This window comes from Bos indicus, chromosome 22, assembly GCF_029378745.1.
Source record: "Bos indicus isolate NIAB-ARS_2022 breed Sahiwal x Tharparkar chromosome 22, NIAB-ARS_B.indTharparkar_mat_pri_1.0, whole genome shotgun sequence".
In the NCBI taxonomy this organism is placed as follows: Eukaryota; Metazoa; Chordata; class Mammalia; order Artiodactyla; family Bovidae; genus Bos; species Bos indicus.
Window position 1 is genome coordinate 6,042,812 of NC_091781.1, and position 19,756 is coordinate 6,062,567.

The 19,756-nt window shown below is 36.8% G+C and overlaps 1 protein-coding gene across 1 annotated transcript in view; it reads left to right on the forward strand.

Moving 5' to 3' along the window:
• Positions 1 to 19,756, forward strand: part of STT3B (STT3 oligosaccharyltransferase complex catalytic subunit B) — a 103,142-nt gene that overhangs the window by 74,876 nt on the left and 8,510 nt on the right. Inside the window, exons 6-13 of the mRNA XM_019984659.2 lie at positions 5,754 to 5,852; positions 6,842 to 6,988; positions 8,084 to 8,132; positions 12,174 to 12,328; positions 15,658 to 15,869; positions 17,459 to 17,646; positions 18,257 to 18,428; positions 19,301 to 19,474. Coding sequence (XP_019840218.2) covers positions 5,754 to 5,852; positions 6,842 to 6,988; positions 8,084 to 8,132; positions 12,174 to 12,328; positions 15,658 to 15,869; positions 17,459 to 17,646; positions 18,257 to 18,428; positions 19,301 to 19,474 — 1,196 coding nt within the window. The remainder of the gene's footprint in view (positions 1 to 5,753; positions 5,853 to 6,841; positions 6,989 to 8,083; positions 8,133 to 12,173; positions 12,329 to 15,657; positions 15,870 to 17,458; positions 17,647 to 18,256; positions 18,429 to 19,300; positions 19,475 to 19,756) is intronic.

The window sequence follows — 19,756 nt, forward strand, 5'->3', positions numbered from 1 at the left end:
TTGGCTCGATACCCGTGATGCAAAAAAATCACTGACTGTATTGCCTACCATATGAATAAATACCTTACTGTAGAAATATATCAACATGTGATTATATATTTCGTTACCCTGAAAACACTGTTAGCCAGCATTGGAATCCAGAAAAGACGACCATGGATTAAACAGTAACTCCGAACTTTTTGTTTTGAAACGGTATGAGGAAAAAATGTTTTTAAATTAAATGGTTATGGGGAAGAACTAAGAGTTTCTTTGTTTAATTTTAAAAATGTAGGGCCCTAAAAATGTAATGGTCAGGAGAACAGAGTTAGGGAGAAGATTGAGGGATAGACCTTTGTGAAATGCCCCTGAATCAGGAAGAGGAAGAAGAGCTAAAGAAAGTGAAGTTAGATTAGCAAAGTCTAACTTCCCTACCCTCCTCATTTCTATTTAGCTCTAGAAGTTACCAAAGAGCATCATCTTACACTTTTAAATTATATTTCTTCGTTCTTTCTGCTATCCTATGCTTGATTTCATTTTAAGCATCAATAGTAGGTATATTTGCTATTTTAAAAAATTGTCATTGTGTCTCCATTCAGATGTTTTGCACAAGTCACTTCTTCCTGCTTTTACAAATAGAGCTTATAAAATAGTAGTTTAAAAGATTCATTCAATACAGTTTATAATGAACCACATCCTTGAGAAAGAAAAATTATTTTTTCTCTTGTGTATCTGTTAGTCATTATATTTCTTTCTGCTGGTCAAGAAGAATCCATGGAGGGTTTTTGTTTGTTTGTTTGTTTGTTTTTTGGTGGGGGGGATCTTGTAAGCTATAATTTCATGTACGTTTCTTCCCATCTTTCACTCCCTTTATTTATCAGCATTCACAGTAATCAAACAGTAAAATATCTTTATTAATCAAAGATTTCAACAGTCTTGTAAGCCTTTAATCATATTTATTAATAATAAAGCAAAACTGGTTGAGTTTGGAAGTATTTTCTGTTTCTTTTGGTTAGTGCTGTTGTGGTTGAGAGAGAAGTATTTTGCCAGCCCTTTCTATTAAATATCACCCAGGAGATAGAGCGAATGCTAAGGTGATTTCATGGTAGATTAGAGTTAACTAGAATATAATATTCACAAAACCTTTTCTAACTTTATTTACATAAAGGGACGTACAGTAGTATTTTAAAAGCATGAAGGGTGCTGTCAACTTAAGTTGCGATACTTTGTCAGGGAGAAAGAAAATACTTAAAGATTACTTTGGGGAACAGCAAGAGCTTCTTGAAAACTGGGCATTTCTTTGGTACTTGAATCAGGCCTTTTGGTGCCTTTTATTTTACAGACCAACTCATATGTGCACCTTAAGCTAAGAACAGTGGTTTGTTTCTTTTCTATATCAATCTAGTCCCACCCAATACCCTTGGGAAAAAAAGTACTGTAAAAGTGAAAAGATGTTTAGGTTCTGTTTTAGAAGATTACTATTTGTCCCAAATCAAAGAGATTTTCTTTGCTTACAAATAAGCTAACAGACTTTGTATATATCTTCCTAATGATAATTTGAGGGGAATTCTAACACATTGGAAGTTTGATCTGCAGGAGAAAATTGCTGGTAATTATACTTCCACAGGATGGCAGTGTGGTAACATTGTCATGATGTAATGAATGATTTACCACACTATTGGTCTTGTTTGTTTCCTTAGAACTCACTACTTTGATGGAAAGAAAGCTTTATTCTTCTGGTTTAAAGGGTAAAGAAAAGTAGGTTAAGATAGATGGATAGAAGGTTGTGAAGATGTAGACCATAGTTTGGTCAAGTTTCAGAGTCTGGTGGAGAACAATTGCTCTGTGCGTGTGCTGTTGAGGGTTCTGAGAATGTCAGAGAATGGTGCAGGTGGTGTTATGTGCGTCTTCAGTGTCCAGGTCAAGAAGCAGAGCTCTCGCCCTCCTTTAAGTTCTTACAGAGCCAGGGTTTTTTCCACCAACATTGCATGTACTTGCTCCATTGTATTGAGGTAATTTGTGTACATCTTTGATTTTCCAAATTGGATATCTGATTCTTAGAAGGTCGGATTGTATTTTTAGAATGTCTTGACCATAATAGAATATAACTTAATATTTGAATGAATTAAAGAGATAATTTTAAAACATATGGTACAAAGACTCGAGAAAAACACATTTTCATTTTGCATTGGAGAATGGTTTAAGAATTGAGGGTTTACTTCACTATTTCTTCTAGTTTCACTGTTTCTTAATATGTATTTTTTGTGTTTTAAAACATGGGTTTGTAAATGAGATTTAAACTGAGGTATGGTGATGTATGTCTAATTTTACAGGTTCAAGAAGAAGGGCAGTATTAAGCAAGATAAACTTGAAATTTTTTTTTTTAAACAAAATTCAGCTGAGTGCATTTTAAGTATCTAATTGGCTTTATTAATGATTCATAAGTTGGGCAGCATCACTATTCTAGCCAACTAGAAAGGAGCTCCAAAGAACCACTGTAAGGGAAAGATTTTTTATAGGCAAGACAAGGAATTCATAACCAAAAAAGCCTTTCAGGCTTAGGTAACCTACTTGTGGGGGAGGGAAAGGGTCTTTGTGGCAGATTCCCTCCTCTTTCTTTGGGCAGTGGGGGTTAGAAAGAATTACCTCATTTGTGCTGACAGAACATTCCATGCTGACCTAGTAGAATAGTATTCCTGGGGAAGGTTGTGACTACAGTTAGGATTGGGTATTGAGTCTTGAATTTCAGCACTACTGACTCCCATCTGGGGCCTTTAACAATGGAAATATTTGCGTGTTAAAGAGTACTATGAAGTAGAACATACATCCCTCTATGTAAACATCTCAGTATCACTGATCCAAAAAAGATAAAAATAGGGAAGACATGAATCAAGTTCTTTTAAAAGAAGATGGTTATCTTCGGATTATCGCATGTATCACGTTTATTAGCTTTGAATCATCAGTGTATGTAAGTAGGTATAAATGAGGTTAGTTTGGGTAGAGGAATATTTATAGGTAAAATATTGTTGAGAACATGTCTGTTTCTATTAGCTGAGATTTGTTTGACACTAACTCATATTTACAAAGTAATGTGTTTGCAAGTTAAAGTCCCACCTGGCCTTTTTTTATGTTTCTTGAGATTGAGTTTCTTTTTCTTGAACCCATCTCCATCACTTTTTTTATTAGCTTGAACTCTAGTGTACCACTTCTTTTAAAGAGTTTTCTTTACCTAATGGCAGTGAATGCCTGTGTAGCTGCATGAAACCACTGAAATGAGAATATTAGCAGATTTAGTCTCTTTTTGAATATACCTGGAAAAGTAGAAACAGTTAACAGATTTTCTTGGGCTTCAAAATCACTGTGGATAGTGACTGCAGCCATGAAATGAAAGACACTTGTTTGGAAGGAAAGCTGTGACAAACCTAGACAGTATATTAAAAAGCAGAGATATCACTTTGCTGACAAAAGTCTGTCTGGTCAAAGCTATGGTTTTTCCAGTAGTCATGTGTGGATGTGAGAGTTGGACCATAAAGAAAGCTGAGCACCGAAGAATTGATGCTTTTGAGTTGTGGTGTTGGAGAAGACTCTTGAGAGTCCCTTGGACTGCAAGGAGAGCAAACAGTCAATCCTAAAAGAAAATCAATCCTGAATATTCATTGGAGGGACTGATATTGAAGCTGAAGCTTCAATAATTTTGCCACCTGATGTGAAGAGCCAACTCATTTGAAAAGACCCTGATGCTGGGAAGATTGAAGGCAAAAGGAGAAGAGGGCAGCAGAGGGTGAGATAGTTGAATAGCTTCACCAACTCAATGGACATGAATTTGAGCAAACTTCAGGAGATAGTGAAGAACAGGGAAGCCTGGCACATTGTAGTCCATGGAGTCACAAAGAGTTGGACAGGACTTAGTGACTGAATAACAGCAGTTCTTCAAGGTCACAAAATGACCATGTTCCCATTTTTTTTTCCTAATTCGGCCTGCTTACTCTTTGTGCATCTACACAGACTGATTTGTAAGAGAAACATACTGGTATTTGAACACCATCAACCAAAATGGTTGGCAGTTCAAATATATGTGACATAGAATTTCTTGTTCATATTTACTTTATTGCATTTGCGTTCACATATCTCATTGAGAGTAGTTCTAGTCCAACACTAATGTGTCTGTGAAGAAAGCTGAGCACCGAAGAATTGATACTTTTGAACTGTGATGTTGGAGAAGACTCTTGAGAGTCCCTTGGACTGCAAGGAGATCCAACCAGTCCATTCTGAAGGAGATCAGTCCTGGGTTTTCTTTGGAAGGAATGATGCTAAAGCTGAAACTCCAGTGCTCTGGCCACCTCATGCGAAGAATTGACTCATTGGAAAAGACTCTGATGCTGGGAGGGACTGGGGGCAGGAGGAAAAAGGGATGACAGAGGATGAGATGGCTGGATGGCATCACTGACTCGATGGACGTGAGTCTGAGTGAACTCTGGGAGTTGGTGATGGACAGGGAGGCCTGGCGTGCTGCGATTCATGGGGTCGCAAAGAGTTGGACACAACTGAGCGGCTGAACTGAACTGAATGTGTCTGGAAAGTACATTGTTGGATGAGTTGGTTCTGCAGGATCCTCTTGACAACCAGTTCTCTGTTAGCTTGAGGTCATCAGAAACTTTATACATTGGTCCTTCCTATTACATTTACTTAAGCTTCTTAGCCTTTTCCTAATACTGTAGTCATCTCTGATCAGACAGCTTGGAAGGCAACTTAACATTTGAAATATTAACCCATAATTTACCTCAATAAGCATGCTTTCTCAGCTGGGATAAAGAGAAGTGTATGCTGTGCTGTACAGTGTGTAGCATACAGATGCGTCTGCTGAGCCGTTCTCTTGCAGTCTTTTTTTCCCTAGTAGAGTACTTTATTTGCCAAGCACTAAATATTGACTATCCTTCATAAAGTGATGTGTATAATAAGCTTTTTAAATGGAATATTTTTCACATTTACTTATTTCAGAAGTTTTAACTTTTTTTCAAAGTAAGTTTTAATTATGACTATTCCAGATATTTTCGCTGTAATGATCTGTGAACACCTTAATGCAAAAACAAGTCCTTCATACAAGCCGTAACCACTTCCCAATTTGCCTATACACTTAGGTTCATATAAGCCAAGAATACTACATAGTATATTCAGTGCAGAAAGCAAATAAGTTTCCTTTATTAGATCCTAATAAATTTGTAACTAGTCTGTTTTATGACTTGACCTCTGTGCACTTAGTTCTTTTATTCTTTAGTAATAGAAAACCTAGTAGATGGACATAAAGTTTCTTTAAACTGGTTACATTACTGTACAAAAATATTAGGAGATTATAAAAAGGTTGTGAAATACAAGCTTTTCAGACTGCAAGCTACTCATATAGGATAATGATAAGCTTTCATTTGGTAAGGCATATTTTGTGTTAATGCTAATAGGAATGGTGTTTACATGCTTATTGGGTCATGTCAACAATTGTTAATGATAGGTTGAAAAAATTTGATTCCATTTTCAGAAGAAGAAAACAGCACCAGTCTCCTTAAAATAATACTTTTCTTAAATGGCAGAAAAGAATTGTATGTTTTATAATGTATGGTTGATTAATCATCAAATATGTATCAAATAGAATAGTCACTTCAAAATTCTATTAAAATAAGTTGTTAAAACTTTGCTTAAAAAATATATGAATCATGTATATATTTATGTTTGAAGTACTTAATGGTAATAGTGAATTGTCCTTGTTTCCTATTTTGTCTTTATAGCATATAGCACTTTCTATATTGTGGGCCTAATATTATCCATGCAGATACCTTTTGTGGGATTCCAGCCAATCAGAACAAGTGAACACATGGCAGCTGCAGGTAGGAAAAATATCTATGTTCTTTCTTCTAAAGAATCCATGAATGTGTGACTGGTCTTCAGTGGAATGAAGGGTTCTTTTGGGGTTTTGTTGTTGTTTATAATTTTCATTGTATTAGTTCTGAAACATCACCACTGTAAAATATGACAGAATTTATTGAGACTTTCTGATATTGGGCTTCTGAAAGTGCCTGTCTTCCCAGGTATGGCTGTTTTGAGAAGGTAAAACATCCTTTTTTTTGCCAACACTAATTTGCTTTGTATAAACAAATATTAAACATTTGCTTTGTATAAACAAACATTAAATAGTAATATATCTGTATAGTGAGTTATTATACTGAGTTGTCATTTTACCAAATTTAGATGGAATGAAACATTTCATTTTTATATTCTTTACATCTCACTAAAATATTTTATCCATCCCTACTAACTAGAATTAAAAGAGCTTTTATATTGATTATAAAGTCACATAATTCTCCCTAAAGCAGAGCATTTTGCCATCATTAATCTGGGTCACAGATAACAAGATATAATGAAAGATCTGTGAATAAAACTTTTTATCAGAGATTCCACACAAGGTCCATGACCCATAGAAAATCCGTGGGTAGTCATTTTGTTTGTAGCATTTTATAAATATTGGTATATTTAACTTTGAGATGATGATGGTCCATAGCTTTTATCATCAGATTTTTCAGTGAGAATCTCAAACCACACACACCCACCCCAGCTATGAACAGTAACCATATATTGTTGTTCAGTCGTTAAGTCATGTCCCCATGGACTGCAGCACACCAGGCTTCTCTGTTCATGTATTAGAAAAAAAAATGTAACAGAATTTTTTGGATGTATTAATTGGTTACCTGTCATTTGACAAAGGAAATGTCAGATCACTGAATTGTACAAGGTATTCTAAGTCTTCCAAATTAATGTTTCTCAATGTTCTTAGAAAAATGCTTTGTTGATTACTTATATGCACCTTCTCTTTAATTAGGTGTCTTTGCATTGCTGCAAGCTTACGCTTTCTTGCAGTATCTGCGAGACCGGTTAACAAAACAAGAGTTCCAGACCCTGTTCTTTTTGGGTGTGTCGCTAGCTGCAGGTGCTGTGTTCCTTAGTGTCATCTATTTGACTTACACAGGTAGGTGTCATCACCTGTCGGATGTGAATATTGTCTCTAAGTCATTGCAAAAGGTAAATTCTTTTGCAAATTTTGTACATGTTCCATTTATCCTAGTAGGTCAGCTACTGTTTCCTTAGAAACGGTATGAAAATAAGTCAAAGGTTCTAAAATCTGAACAGCACTACAAAAAGAAAAAATTTCTTTCTTTTTTTAAACAATATATTTGTTGCTTCAGGTTTTGCTAAATCCACATTCAAGCATCCTTCTCTTGATAGATGATTAGGCCCAAAATGTATAAAATCCAAAGTTTCTGGTGTTAATGGCATAGGTTTACCCTCCCTAGTGTGTTATATACTCTGTCTCCTGCTTCTAAACAGCCAACCAGATCAGCTTTCAGTCAGCTTCTGGATTCTAAGTTACTTTCTTGTCCTGACTTTACCAGTCACTGGAAACAAATCAAATTCTTTCTGAAGATATGTCAAATTAATGTACCAGCTTAGCTCATAAAATCATGAAGAATTCTTTGACAGGAGTAAAAGGCACAAATGTTTAAAATCACCTTTATAATTGATCTAAATTTGGCGTACTGGACACCTCTCCCTTTTTAAAATTATCCAGTGCTATCTTAATATCTCTACTAGTCAATTAGAGGTTTAAAAGAATCAGAAAGCTTTCTACAGTGTTGTTGTCATTAGCTTGTTGTATTTCTTTGGAAATGTAATGTCCATGGGTATTTTTTTAATTTGGTCCCTAAGGCTCAGACAGTAAAGAATCTGCCAGCAATGCAGAAGACCTGGGTTCGATCCCTGGGTCAGAAAGACCCCCTGGAGAAGGAAATGGCAACCCACTCCAGTATTCTTGCCTGAGAATTCCATGGACAGAGGATCACAAAGGATCCGTAGGATCACAAAGAGTTGGACATGACTGAGTGACTTAACACTACTACTACTGTATTTTATCTGATGACCAGCTGTGTGAAATACAGTATAACCTTTTTTTTTTAGGGCAGTTCTTTTAACATTAGCTTAAAATTAGTCCAAATAATCCGTAAACATAAAACCAATAAAAACAATGAAATGGCCAATGAATTTCCTTTGCATTTTTCCTTCCAAGGTTACATTGCACCGTGGAGTGGCAGGTTTTACTCATTGTGGGACACTGGGTAAGTGCAGATAAGTTATTTGCCCTCATGTTATTTAAATATTCTTTTGTCTTCTTTATTGTTAATATCTCTGTCAATACCTGGCAACATTCTAAAATATTTAGCATATACCGGTTTAGTAAATGTTGTATTTTGTCTTTGTTATAATACCCGTTTGGAATTCACCTGTAGTTTGATATGTAAGTCATATTTCTGTTCTTCATGGGCAACTCCTTATTTTTGTTTATTAAAACATTTCAGGTAACACGTGCCATTTTAATGATTGATTTTTTTTTGTTTGTTTTTACCAATGTATTCAAAGTTTCCATCTGTTAGTAATATTTAATTTTTAACCCTTAAGGATAGATACTATGTTATAAATCCATATGCTATAGATATGAGAAAAAATTTAATTTTATTTAAGTTTCCTGGTGTTTTTTAACCATCAAATATGCTAGAGGATATTTGTTGCATTTTTTAAGAGTGCTTTTACGAGATGAGTTAATAAAAAAATTTTTTTTACATTAGCTCAATACTTTTTTTAACTCTAAAAATGTTTTCCTAAGGATAAGAAAATATCTCTTGGTGATAATTGACCTCTCTCCCTTGATTCTGCTATTCTGTTACCCCATGTGGCCCGATAAAAAACCGACCACATTTTATTAAACAGGCCTGCCCTTTGATATAATACCAAAAAGGCCCCTAGCCAGGCCTAATTAAAGGGCATAAGCAAATGATGTATGGGTGGCTGAAGCTAACAGACACATACTTCCAGAGATCAGCCTTTGCATCACCAGAGAGTTTGAGGGAAAAACCCCAGTTGTAGAAGTTAATTAATTCTGACTAGGTTAAAATTTTACTAGTCATACTTATTCTTGTTTTCAAACTTTACTTGCCCACTTTGGAATCTTAGGACATTTCAGAGAAAATCTGTCTTGTCCTTTCCATGTCTCTGACCAACCACCTCTGTGCCATCTCCGTGTTAAGAAAGGTATTGTCACAATAGGATATCTTATTCGATGAGTTATTCTGCTAGTCACATATCCAAAAGGTAGTCGAACTCATTGGTGCAAACTTAGGAAGTGCTTGTTCAGTTCAGTCCCTCAGTTGTGTCCAAATCTTTATGACTCCATGGACTTCAGCATGTCAGGATTCCCTATCCATCACCAACCCCCAGAGTTTACTCAAACTCAAGTCCATTGAGTCGGTGATGCCATGCAACCATCTCATCGTCTGTCGTCCCCTTCTCCACCTGCATTCAATCTTACCCAGCATCAGGGTCTTTTCAGATGAGTCAGCTCTTCACATCAGGTGGCTAAAGTATTGCAGTTTCAGCTTTAGCATCAGTCCTTCCAATGAATATTCAGGACTGATTTCCTTTTGGATGGACTGGTTGGATCTCCTTGCACTCCAGGGAACACTCAATACTCTTCTCTAACACCACAGTTCAAAAGCATCAGTTCTTTGTTGCTCAGCTTTCTTTATAATCCAATTCTCACATCTATACAAGACTACTGGAAAAACCATAGCTTTGACTAGATGGACCTTAGTTGGCAAAATAATGTCTCTGCTTTTTTAATGTGCTAAGTTGGTCATAACTTTTCATCCAAGGAGCAAGTGTCTTTTAATTTCATGGCTGCAGTCACCATCTGCAGTGATCTTGGAGCCCCTAAAGATAAAGTCTCTGTTTCTACTGTTTCCCCATCTGTTTGCCATGAAATGATGAGACCAGATGCCATGATCTTAGTTTTATGGATGTTGAGTTTTAAGTCAACTTTTTCACACTCCTCTTTCACTTTTATCAAGAGGCTCTGTAGTTCTTTACTTTTTGTCATTAGGGTGGTGTCATCTGCATATCTGAGGTTAATGATATTTCTCCTGGCAATCTTGATTCCAGCTTGTGCTTCCTCCAGCCCAGCATTTCTCATGATGTACTCTGCGTATAAGTTAAATAAGCAGGGTGACAATATAGAGCCTTGACGTACTCCTTTCCCGATTTGGAACTCTTGCTTTTTCGATGATCCAGTGGATGTTGGCAATCTGATCTCTGGTTCCTCTGCCTTTTCTAAATCTAGCTTGAACATCTGGAAGTTCATGGTTCACATACTGTTGAGGCCTGGCTTGGAGAAATTTGAGCATTACTTAGCTAGCGTGTGAGATGAGTACAGTTTTGTGATAGTTTGAGCATTCTTTGGCATTGCCTTTCTTTGGGATTGGAATTTTCCAGTCCTGTGGCCACTGCTGAGTTTTCCAAATTTGCTGGCATATTGAGTCCAGCACTTTCACAGCATCTTCTTCTAGGATTTGAAATAGCTCAACTGGAATTCCATCACCTCCACTAGCTTTGTTCGTAGTGATGCTTCCTAAGGCCCACTTGACTTTGCATTCCAGGATGTCTGGCTCTAGGTGAGTGATCACACCATCATGATTACCTGGGTCATGAAGATCTCTTTTGTACAGTTCTTCTGTGTATTCTTGCCACCTCTTCATAATATCTTCTGCTTCTGTTAGGTCCATACCGTTTCTGTCCTTTATTGCACCCATCTTTGCATGAAAAGTTCCCTTAGTGTCTCTGATTTTCTTGAAGAGATTTCTAGTCCTTCCCATTGTATTGTTTTCCTCTATTTCTTTGCATTGATACTGAGGAAGGCTTTCTTATCTCTCCCTGCTATTTTTTGGAACTCTGAATTCAAAAGGGTGTATCTTTTATTTTCTCCTTTGCCTTTCACTTCTCTTCTTTTCATAGCTCTTTGTAAGTCCTCCTCAGATAACCATTTTGCATTTCTTTTTCTTGGGGATGATCTTGATCACTGCCTCCTTTGCAATGTCATGAACCTCCGTCCATAGTTCTTCAGGCACACTTGTCTATCAGATCTAATCCCTTGAATCTATTTGTCACTTCCAGTGTATAATCATGAAGGGATTTGATTTAGATCATACCCGAATGGTCTAGTGATTTTCCCTATTTTCTTCAATTTAAGTTTGAATTTGGCAATAAGGAGTTCATGATCTGAGCCACAGGTCATCTTGGTCTTGTTTTTGCTGGCTGTGTAGAGCTTCTCCATCTTTGGCTGCAAAGAGTATAATCAATCTGATTTCAGTGTTGACCATCTGCTGATGTCCATGTGTAGTCTTCTCTTGTGTTGTTGGAAGAGGGTGTTTGCGATGACCAGTGCATTCTCTTGGAAAAGCTCTATTAGCCTTTGCCCTGCTTCATTCTATACTCCGAGGCCAAATTTGCCTGTTACTCCAGGTATTTCCTGACTTCCTACTTTTGCATTCCAGTCCCCTATAATGAAAAGGACGTCGTTGTTTGCTGTTAGTTCTAGAAGGTTTTGTAGGTCTTCATAGAACTATTCAACTTCAGCTTTTTCAGCATTACTGGTCAGGGCATAGACTTGGATTACTGTGATGTTGAATGGTAATGTTGAATGTGATGTTGAATGTTGCCTTGGAAACAAACAAACATTCTGTCGTTTTTGAGATTGCATCCAAGTACGGCATTTTTGGACTCTTTTGTTGACTATGATGGCTACACCATTTCTTCTTAGGGATTCTTGCCGACAGTAGTATATATAATGGTCATCTGAGTTAAATTCACCCATTCCATTCCATTCCATTTTAGTTCACTGATTCCAAAAATGTTGATGTTCACTCTTGCCATCACCTGTTTGACCACTTGCAATTTGTTTTGATTCATGGACCTAACATTCCAGGTTCCTATGCAATATTGCTCTTTACAGCATCAGAACAAGTGCAAAAGAAATTCCTATTTGAGCAAGCATTTTTGTGTTAGAAATCACACAGAAGAATATGTGTGTGGCCTTTTATAACTGGCCTTAGATAATTCTAATTTTAGGGGGAAGTATGTTGATTTTGGTTTTACCAATATGTGTCAGATTTATATCCACTATAGCAGGTAACATTGGAATGTACTTTTAAGCCAGAAGAGGGAGAGATGGGAACCATATCTATTAGTACAATCAAAGAAAGTTTATTCACCTAAAAGGAACTTCTGTTTTATCATTTAATTTTAAATAACGTAAACTTCTTTAATACCAGGTATGCAAAAATACACATTCCAATTATTGCATCAGTGTCTGAGCATCAACCTACGACTTGGGTATCTTTCTTCTTTGATCTACATATTCTTGTGTGTACCTTCCCAGCAGGCCTGTGGTTCTGCATTAAAAATATCAACGATGAAAGAGTATTTGGTAAGAGGTTTTTAATAAATACTTTGGTTTATTTTTGTTATTGAGATTATCATTCCACCATGAAGTTTTGTCTTTGCTCAACTTTGCATAAACTTTCCTCTCTTACTTTGCATAAGTGCTTAACCAAGAAAAATTAAGTGAATTTGCATTATATATACTCTTAATTATTAACTGTTTAAATTTTGGACTAGTATGTAAGCTTTTCCTTCAATTTATTGTTTTCTGAGAGGTTAATGTAATGATAGTCTGTGGCTGAGAATTGGAAATTATAACTTTGTTGACAGAATAGACTTGACTATGTTTTCTCAGTTAATTCTAAGTAGGAAGACTTTCGCAGGGGCATCCATGATCCAAAAAATTTCAGTGGGAAAGTACATTTTGTAATAGAATAAGAATCACCTGTAAGTAAATATCCTCTTGGCTGATAGATTTGTGTAATTTTCAACCAACAAGACTTAGAATTACAAACTATTTTAAAGCCATTGTTTAAGATAAGACCTGAAACTGAAAATGCTTTGTAATATGCACAGGGTCACACAAGCATATATCTTGTACAAGTACGTGGCCTGGACCATGCATGACACTCACAAGTTAGAGTTTCAGAGTGAAGTCAGGAGAGAGAAAATAGCATCTGCGTAGGTGCTAACCAAAGAATGGCACTCATTCTTTTCTGCTTTATATAGGTCAGTGGACTTTGGAGAAAGCCATGTTAATACTACATCACTCAAGAAGAATTAGTTTAACAAATTGCCCATTCATGATTTAGCAGTCCCAATCCTAGATACCAAGAGAAGGGAGTGTGTGTGTCTAACAAAGGACATGTCTAAGAATTTACATAGCAACTTTATCCATAATAGTCCCTAGTTAGAAACATTTCAAAGGTTAGCAGTAGAAAAAAGAGATTCTTATGCATTTTAGAGTGGAATACAGCACAACAATTAATATAAGAATAACGTGGGTAAACAAAAGAAGTCAGTACAAAAGAGAACATTTTATATAATTTTATTTCTATGAAGTTTAAGAATAAGGAAGCATCACTACGAGCAAAGCTTGCAGAGGTGATGGAATTCTAGCTGAGCTATTTCAAGCCCTAAAAGATGATGCTGTTAAAGTGCCACACTCAGTATGCCAGCAAATTTGGAAAACCCAGCAATGGCCACAGGACTGGAAAAGGTCAGTTTTCATTCCAATCCCAAAGAAAGGCAATGCCGAAGAATACTCAGACTACCACACAGTTGCACTCATCTCACATGCTGGCAAAGTCATGCACAAAATTCTCCAAGATAGGCTTCAGCAGTACATGAACTGAGAATTTACAGATGTTCAAGCTGAATTTAGAAAAGGCACAACCAGAGATCAAATTGCCAACATCTGTTGGATCATAGAAAAAGCAAGAGAATCCCAGAAAAATATCTTCTTCATTGACTTCACTCAAGCCTTTGACTGTGTGGATTATAACAAACTGTGGAAAATTTTTCAAGAGATGGGAATACCAGACCACCTGACCTGCCTCCTGAGAAATCTGTATGAAGGTCAAGAAGCAACAGTTAGAACCAGATGTGGAACAATGGACTGGTTCCAAATTAGGAAAGGAATACGTCCAGGACGTATATTGTCACCTTGCTTATTTAACTTACATACAGAGTACATCATGAGAAATGCCAGACTGGATAAAGCACAAGCTGGAATCAAGATTGCTGGGTGAAATATCAATAACCTCAGAGAGGCAGATGACACCACCCTTATGGCAGAAAGCGAAGAACTAAAGAGCCTCTTGGTGAAAGAGGAGACCGAAAAATCTGGTTTAAAACTCAACGTTCAAAAACAAAGATCATGGCATCCGGTCCCATCACTTCATGTCAAATAGATGGGGAAAGAGTGGGCTTCAAAATCTCTGCAGATGGTGACTTCAGCCATGAAAGTAAAAGGCACTTGCTCCTTGGAAGGAAAGCCATTTCAAACCTAGACAGCATATTAAAAAGCAGAGACATTCCTTTGCTGGCAAAGGCTCATCTAGTCAAAGCTACGGTTCTTCCAATAGTCATGTATGGATGTGAGAGTTGGGCCATAAAGAAAGCTGAACATTGAAGAATTGATGCTTTCAAGCTGTGGTGTTGGAGAAGACTCCTGAAAGTCCTCTGGACTGCAAGGAGATCAAACCAGTTAATCCTTAAAGGAAATCAATCTTGAATATTCACTGGAAGGACTGATGCTGAAGCTGAAGCTCCAGTAGTTTGGGCATATGATGTGAAGGACTGACTCATTGGAAAAGACCCTGATACTGGGAAAGATTGAAGGCAGGAGGAGAAGGAGATGACAGAGGACGAGATGGTTGGATGGCGTCACTGACTTGATGGATAGCAGTTTCAGCAAGCTGTGGGAGTTGGTGATGGATAGGGAAGCCTGGCTTTCTGCAGTCCATGAGGTCACAAAGATTCAGACACAACTGAGCGACTGAACTGAACTGAGAATAAGGAAAGTTAAATTATTGCTTTAAAAGTTCAAATAGTGATTACCTGTTTTATGGGAGAGCGTAGTGGTTATTGATTAGGAAGAGGCATGAGGGCTTCTCCTGAGGAGGGATACAGATGTTCTGTATTTTGATATGGGTGGCAATTACATAGGTGTGTGCATATAAAAATTCACTGAGATAAACAATATTGTATAGTAAATGTATTTTTTAGTCAGGAAAAAAATATGAATTTGTTTCCAGTGAGATGGGCACTCAGATGACTCAGTAACTTTGTGAAGTCACAGCCTCTAGCCAGAAATGAATAGAGCCTTTCCCCGTGGTGAGCACATTATCTGGAACGGTTTGATTGTTGGAAAGTACTTGCAGACTTTTTAAGTTTCTCGGCAATAGCTTCATAAGTTCCTCCTTTGGTTAATAAATTGTTTTCTTCTTATCCTATTCTTACTTTAAAGCAGGCTTTATGCCAAATATTGGCATGATCTTTTCATAGACTATTTGATTCTATAAACTTACTGTGCCTATAATTCACCAAACACATTTTCCTCTGTTATGGATTTTCCTAATATGTGATGCTGTTGACAAATAACAAATTGTCTCATTCCCCATAATAGCTATAATTAATTTGAATCCTGATACATTTCTCTAAACTATTGATATGTAGTGTTTATTTGGTCAATACTAGTTATAATCTCTAAATATGACTTTGAAATTGGTTCAGATTATCAGTTTAGAAACAGCCCTTTTATGAGATGTTTGTCTGTGTTTCGATTGTCCTTTGAAGTAGTTTTGAATTTTCAATGGGTCTTCCTGGGACCCTTTCTTTCCTGAAGTATTGTAAGAGAACCTGTCTTTGCAGTTGCACTGTACGCCATCAGTGCCGTCTACTTTGCGGGTGTGATGGTCCGGCTGATGTTGACCTTGACTCCAGTCGTCTGCATGCTGTCTGCAATTGCCTTCTCAAACGTTTTTGAGCACTATTTGGGGGACGACATGAAAAGGGAAAACCCGCCTGTGGAGGACAGCAGTGATGAGGATGACAAGAGAAACCCAGGAAATTTGTATGATAAGGTGGGAAATCTAAAGTAAGGCCTTTAAAAGTTTTATGTGTTCCTTTGTTTTGTTTTTCCATCATAGTAAGAACCATACATATTAAGAAGTGTGGTTAAACAAGAATCTAGAGAAAGTTCGTCTTTTCACTCAGAATAAGAAAACAGAATGTCACCAGAGTATATAATCACCTTTTGGGTCAGGTTTTATAAACTAAAACCCAATTTTGAGAGCAAAAAGCTGATGTTCTTACTAAATTACATAAAATTTAACACTATAAATCTTTCTGAAACCATGTGCACAAGGGTTTATCCTTGAAGTCCATATTCAGTGTAAACTTTTTAAATATCTGGTAGACTGAACAGTAAATGAGGGATATTGTGTATGCTGTTTTGTCTGACACTTTGCGACCCCATCGACTGTAGGTCCTCTGTCCGTGGGATTTTTCAGGCAAGAATACTGGAGTGGGTCACCATTTCCTTCTTCAGGGGATCTTCCCACGTCTCCTGTATTGGCAGGTGAATTCTTTACCCACTGCACCACCTAGGAAATCCCATATGAAGGGTATTAAATGCCTTTTTAAAAAAAAAAAAAAAAGGTCTCCAGTTCGTTAATACTAGGTGCTGGGCCCATATAATGTAATTTACTTTTAAGATCTCAGGAAACACAGCAGAATTAGATTTGGTGGAAGTGTGGAAAGACTTAGAGCACTTATCTTGAACAACAAATTAAACTTTACTATATTAACTAGGTTTTTAAGTAGCAGTTTAAAACTTTTCTTTCCTTACTATGATAGGTCCAGTATCATTCATACAGATTAGTGCTATTAAAGCACATGCCTGCTTTTTTGTTTATTTTTGTTTTGTGGTTTCTTAATAATTAACCTTGCAGTTTAGAACCTCTGACTCTGTCCTGTTCTCTCCTGGTTTTTGATGAGGTTTATTGTTTTTTTTTTATTTTATTTATTTATTTATTTTCTTTTTTTAATTTTATTTCACCTTTAAACTTCACAACATTGTATTAGTTCCGCCAAGCATCAAAATGAATCTGCCACAGGCATACCTGTGCTCCCCATCCTGAACCCTCCTACCTCCCCGCCCCCCCACACCCTCTTGATTTTAACAAGCTTATTGATTTAGGGTTTGGAAATTGGAAAACTCACTCTGATAATGTGTTCTTTTTCCTGTACTAAAGTCCTACAAAGTCCTGGATTATAACTGAACATTGCTTTTTTTCAGGATGAGGAATTCAATTTTTTTATAAAGAAAGGTTGCCAGGATGAGACCATTTGGTTCTCCCCTTCGTATTTATGTAAACATAAGGTCAATTGAGTTCCAAAGCAACTTCTTACTGGAGATATTTTGCTCTGCAACCAGTTCCTGGATTGGGTTTAGTTCCAGGAAGTCTTCTTTTTGACAGTTGACTTGAGAATCTACCTTGATAATTTTTAGAAAACATTGTATGACCCACGTAAGAATTCCTGATGGTTATACATTCTCCTCTTGAAAGAATTAAATTGATAGATGACATTCTCCCAGCTTCTCCATTTAATGTCTTAATGAAAGCAAGTGAGATGATGAATTTGTCTCATCAGTTTTCTGTATTTTCAGGCAGGCAAAGTGAGGAAGCATGTAACTGAGCAGGAAAAAACGGAAGAGGGATTAGGTCCTAATATAAAAAGCATTGTCACCATGCTGATGCTGATGCTGTTGATGATGTTTGCAGTCCACTGCACCTGGGTCACAAGCAATGCGTACTCCAGCCCAAGCGTGGTCCTGGCCTCTTACAACCATGATGGGTAAGAAGATGGCTTGACTACGAAAGGGTTCCACACCTGCTCTTTCTCTTGCCTCAAAAAATAGAATTCAGAGGTCTATCTGAATATCTTTGCATATATAACATACACATTAGTCTTTCTCAAAGTGTCATGCTTGGACACAGCATCATCATTACCAGGAAGCCCATTAGACATGCGCGTTCTTGACCCCACCTAAGCATGTAGAGTTAGAACGGGGGGGTGAGACTCAGGAATCTGTGTTTTAAGGAGTGCCCCAGGGATTCTGATGCAGCTGAAATTTAACAACAGGTGGTCTCTGTTCTGCCCCTACATTCCCACCCCAGCTTCTGCTTCATGTGGATACTCTTCAGACTTGTGCAGGCTCCATTTCAGAACTACTATATCAGAATTTGCTTTTTTACATGATAGCCTGGTGGTTTGTATGCCTATTAAAGTCAAAGAAGCACTAGTCTAGCTCTTTTTTTTTTCTTTCTTCTTCCCTACCCTTGAGGCTTTTTAACTACTATCCTTAAAATATGAAATTATTTAGTGGCCTGGCACCCCAAGATTTTAAGAAACCATCTTCACATTTATAAGGTCTTATTTAAGTTAATATTGTGATTCTTTTCAGAACCAGGAATATTTTAGATGATTTCAGAGAAGCTTACTTTTGGCTAAGGCAGAATACAGATGAACATGCCCGAGTGATGTCTTGGTGGGATTACGGCTATCAGATTGCTGGGATGGCTAATAGAACCACTCTGGTGGATAACAACACCTGGAATAACAGCCACATAGCACTGGTAAGAACTTGACCAACAGAAGGTCAAAAGTTACAAACCGTTATTCACTACTTAGACATCAGACTTCACTTGTGATTAAGTAGGAAAACTGTGGGGGAAAGTGCTTTTTGTTTGCTGAATTTTCAACATACTTCTCTACATATTTGTTCAGTAAAGTGATTCGATGTATGCTTGCTTATTTGGTTTTTAAGACTAGAATTTGTTTATATATCATTCAGAATCAGAGGCTATATGCTGGAGAATGAGGCAAAATCTGAAATTTACTGTATTTGTCTTATATTTTCCTTTTCGTAAGTTAAGAAAATTATTTGCAGATGTGTAAAGCAAGTGCAGTGTGTTTTATGAACATGCACATTATGTTTACTCTAGCTATTACATAACTAATTTACATTAATTAATCACCTTTCTGTTCTCTAAAGATTTTAAATAGATAGCTAGGTGTTAGCCAAATGAATTTTGTTTGTATTTAGTGTTGCGGCTAATCATTAGGTGTTTGGTAGACTGAAGAAAAGGATATATTTGTTGTAGCTAGATGGATGGTCATCCCCAGCATGGGATTTTGAGAAATTCTACTTCTTTTAAGCTTTTTTTGTTTGCTTTCATATTAAAATGTTAATTTAATGCGACCAAATTACTAGGAAAATATGAGCACATATCCTGATTTTGACATGCTGTAGTTGGTTATAGTAAGGGAGGTGCTTATAAATCTCATGAATTTGTTGAATTTATAGCAGATTGTTTCTATGAAAGGAATTCCATGTAAATCAAACTTTTGAGATGCATTCTATTTTAAGGTAAAAATGTGCATTCATGTTTATTTTTAGTGTTATTTTGGGACTAAGAACACATATTCTCACTTTTTTATTCTTTAGGTGGGAAAAGCTATGTCTTCAAATGAAACAGCAGCCTATAAAATCATGAGGAGTCTGGACGTAGATTATGTTTTGATTATTTTTGGAGGGGTTATTGGCTATTCTGGTGATGACATCAACAAGTTTCTCTGGATGGTTAGGATAGCTGAAGGGGAACATCCAAAAGATATTCGGGTAAGAAACTAGGTTCTTGTTGGTGTGTGAAGGACCATTCCCAGAGTGCAGGTAACCCTCTTCCCTTTCTGACTGCGTTGTATTTGTTATCATCATCCTGTCTCCAGAGCAGTCCCTCACTGTACTGTTTACTAAAGCCAGCATAAGCATTTTCCCAGGTTTAAAACTTTTGAAATCTGATACTCCCATTCTCCTCTAGGAAACAGTTTCTTCTCAAGATTCTTGCTTTTACTCCTACAGCCTCTCACATTTGCCCTTTCCTTCCATTTTTGTTGCTTCCAC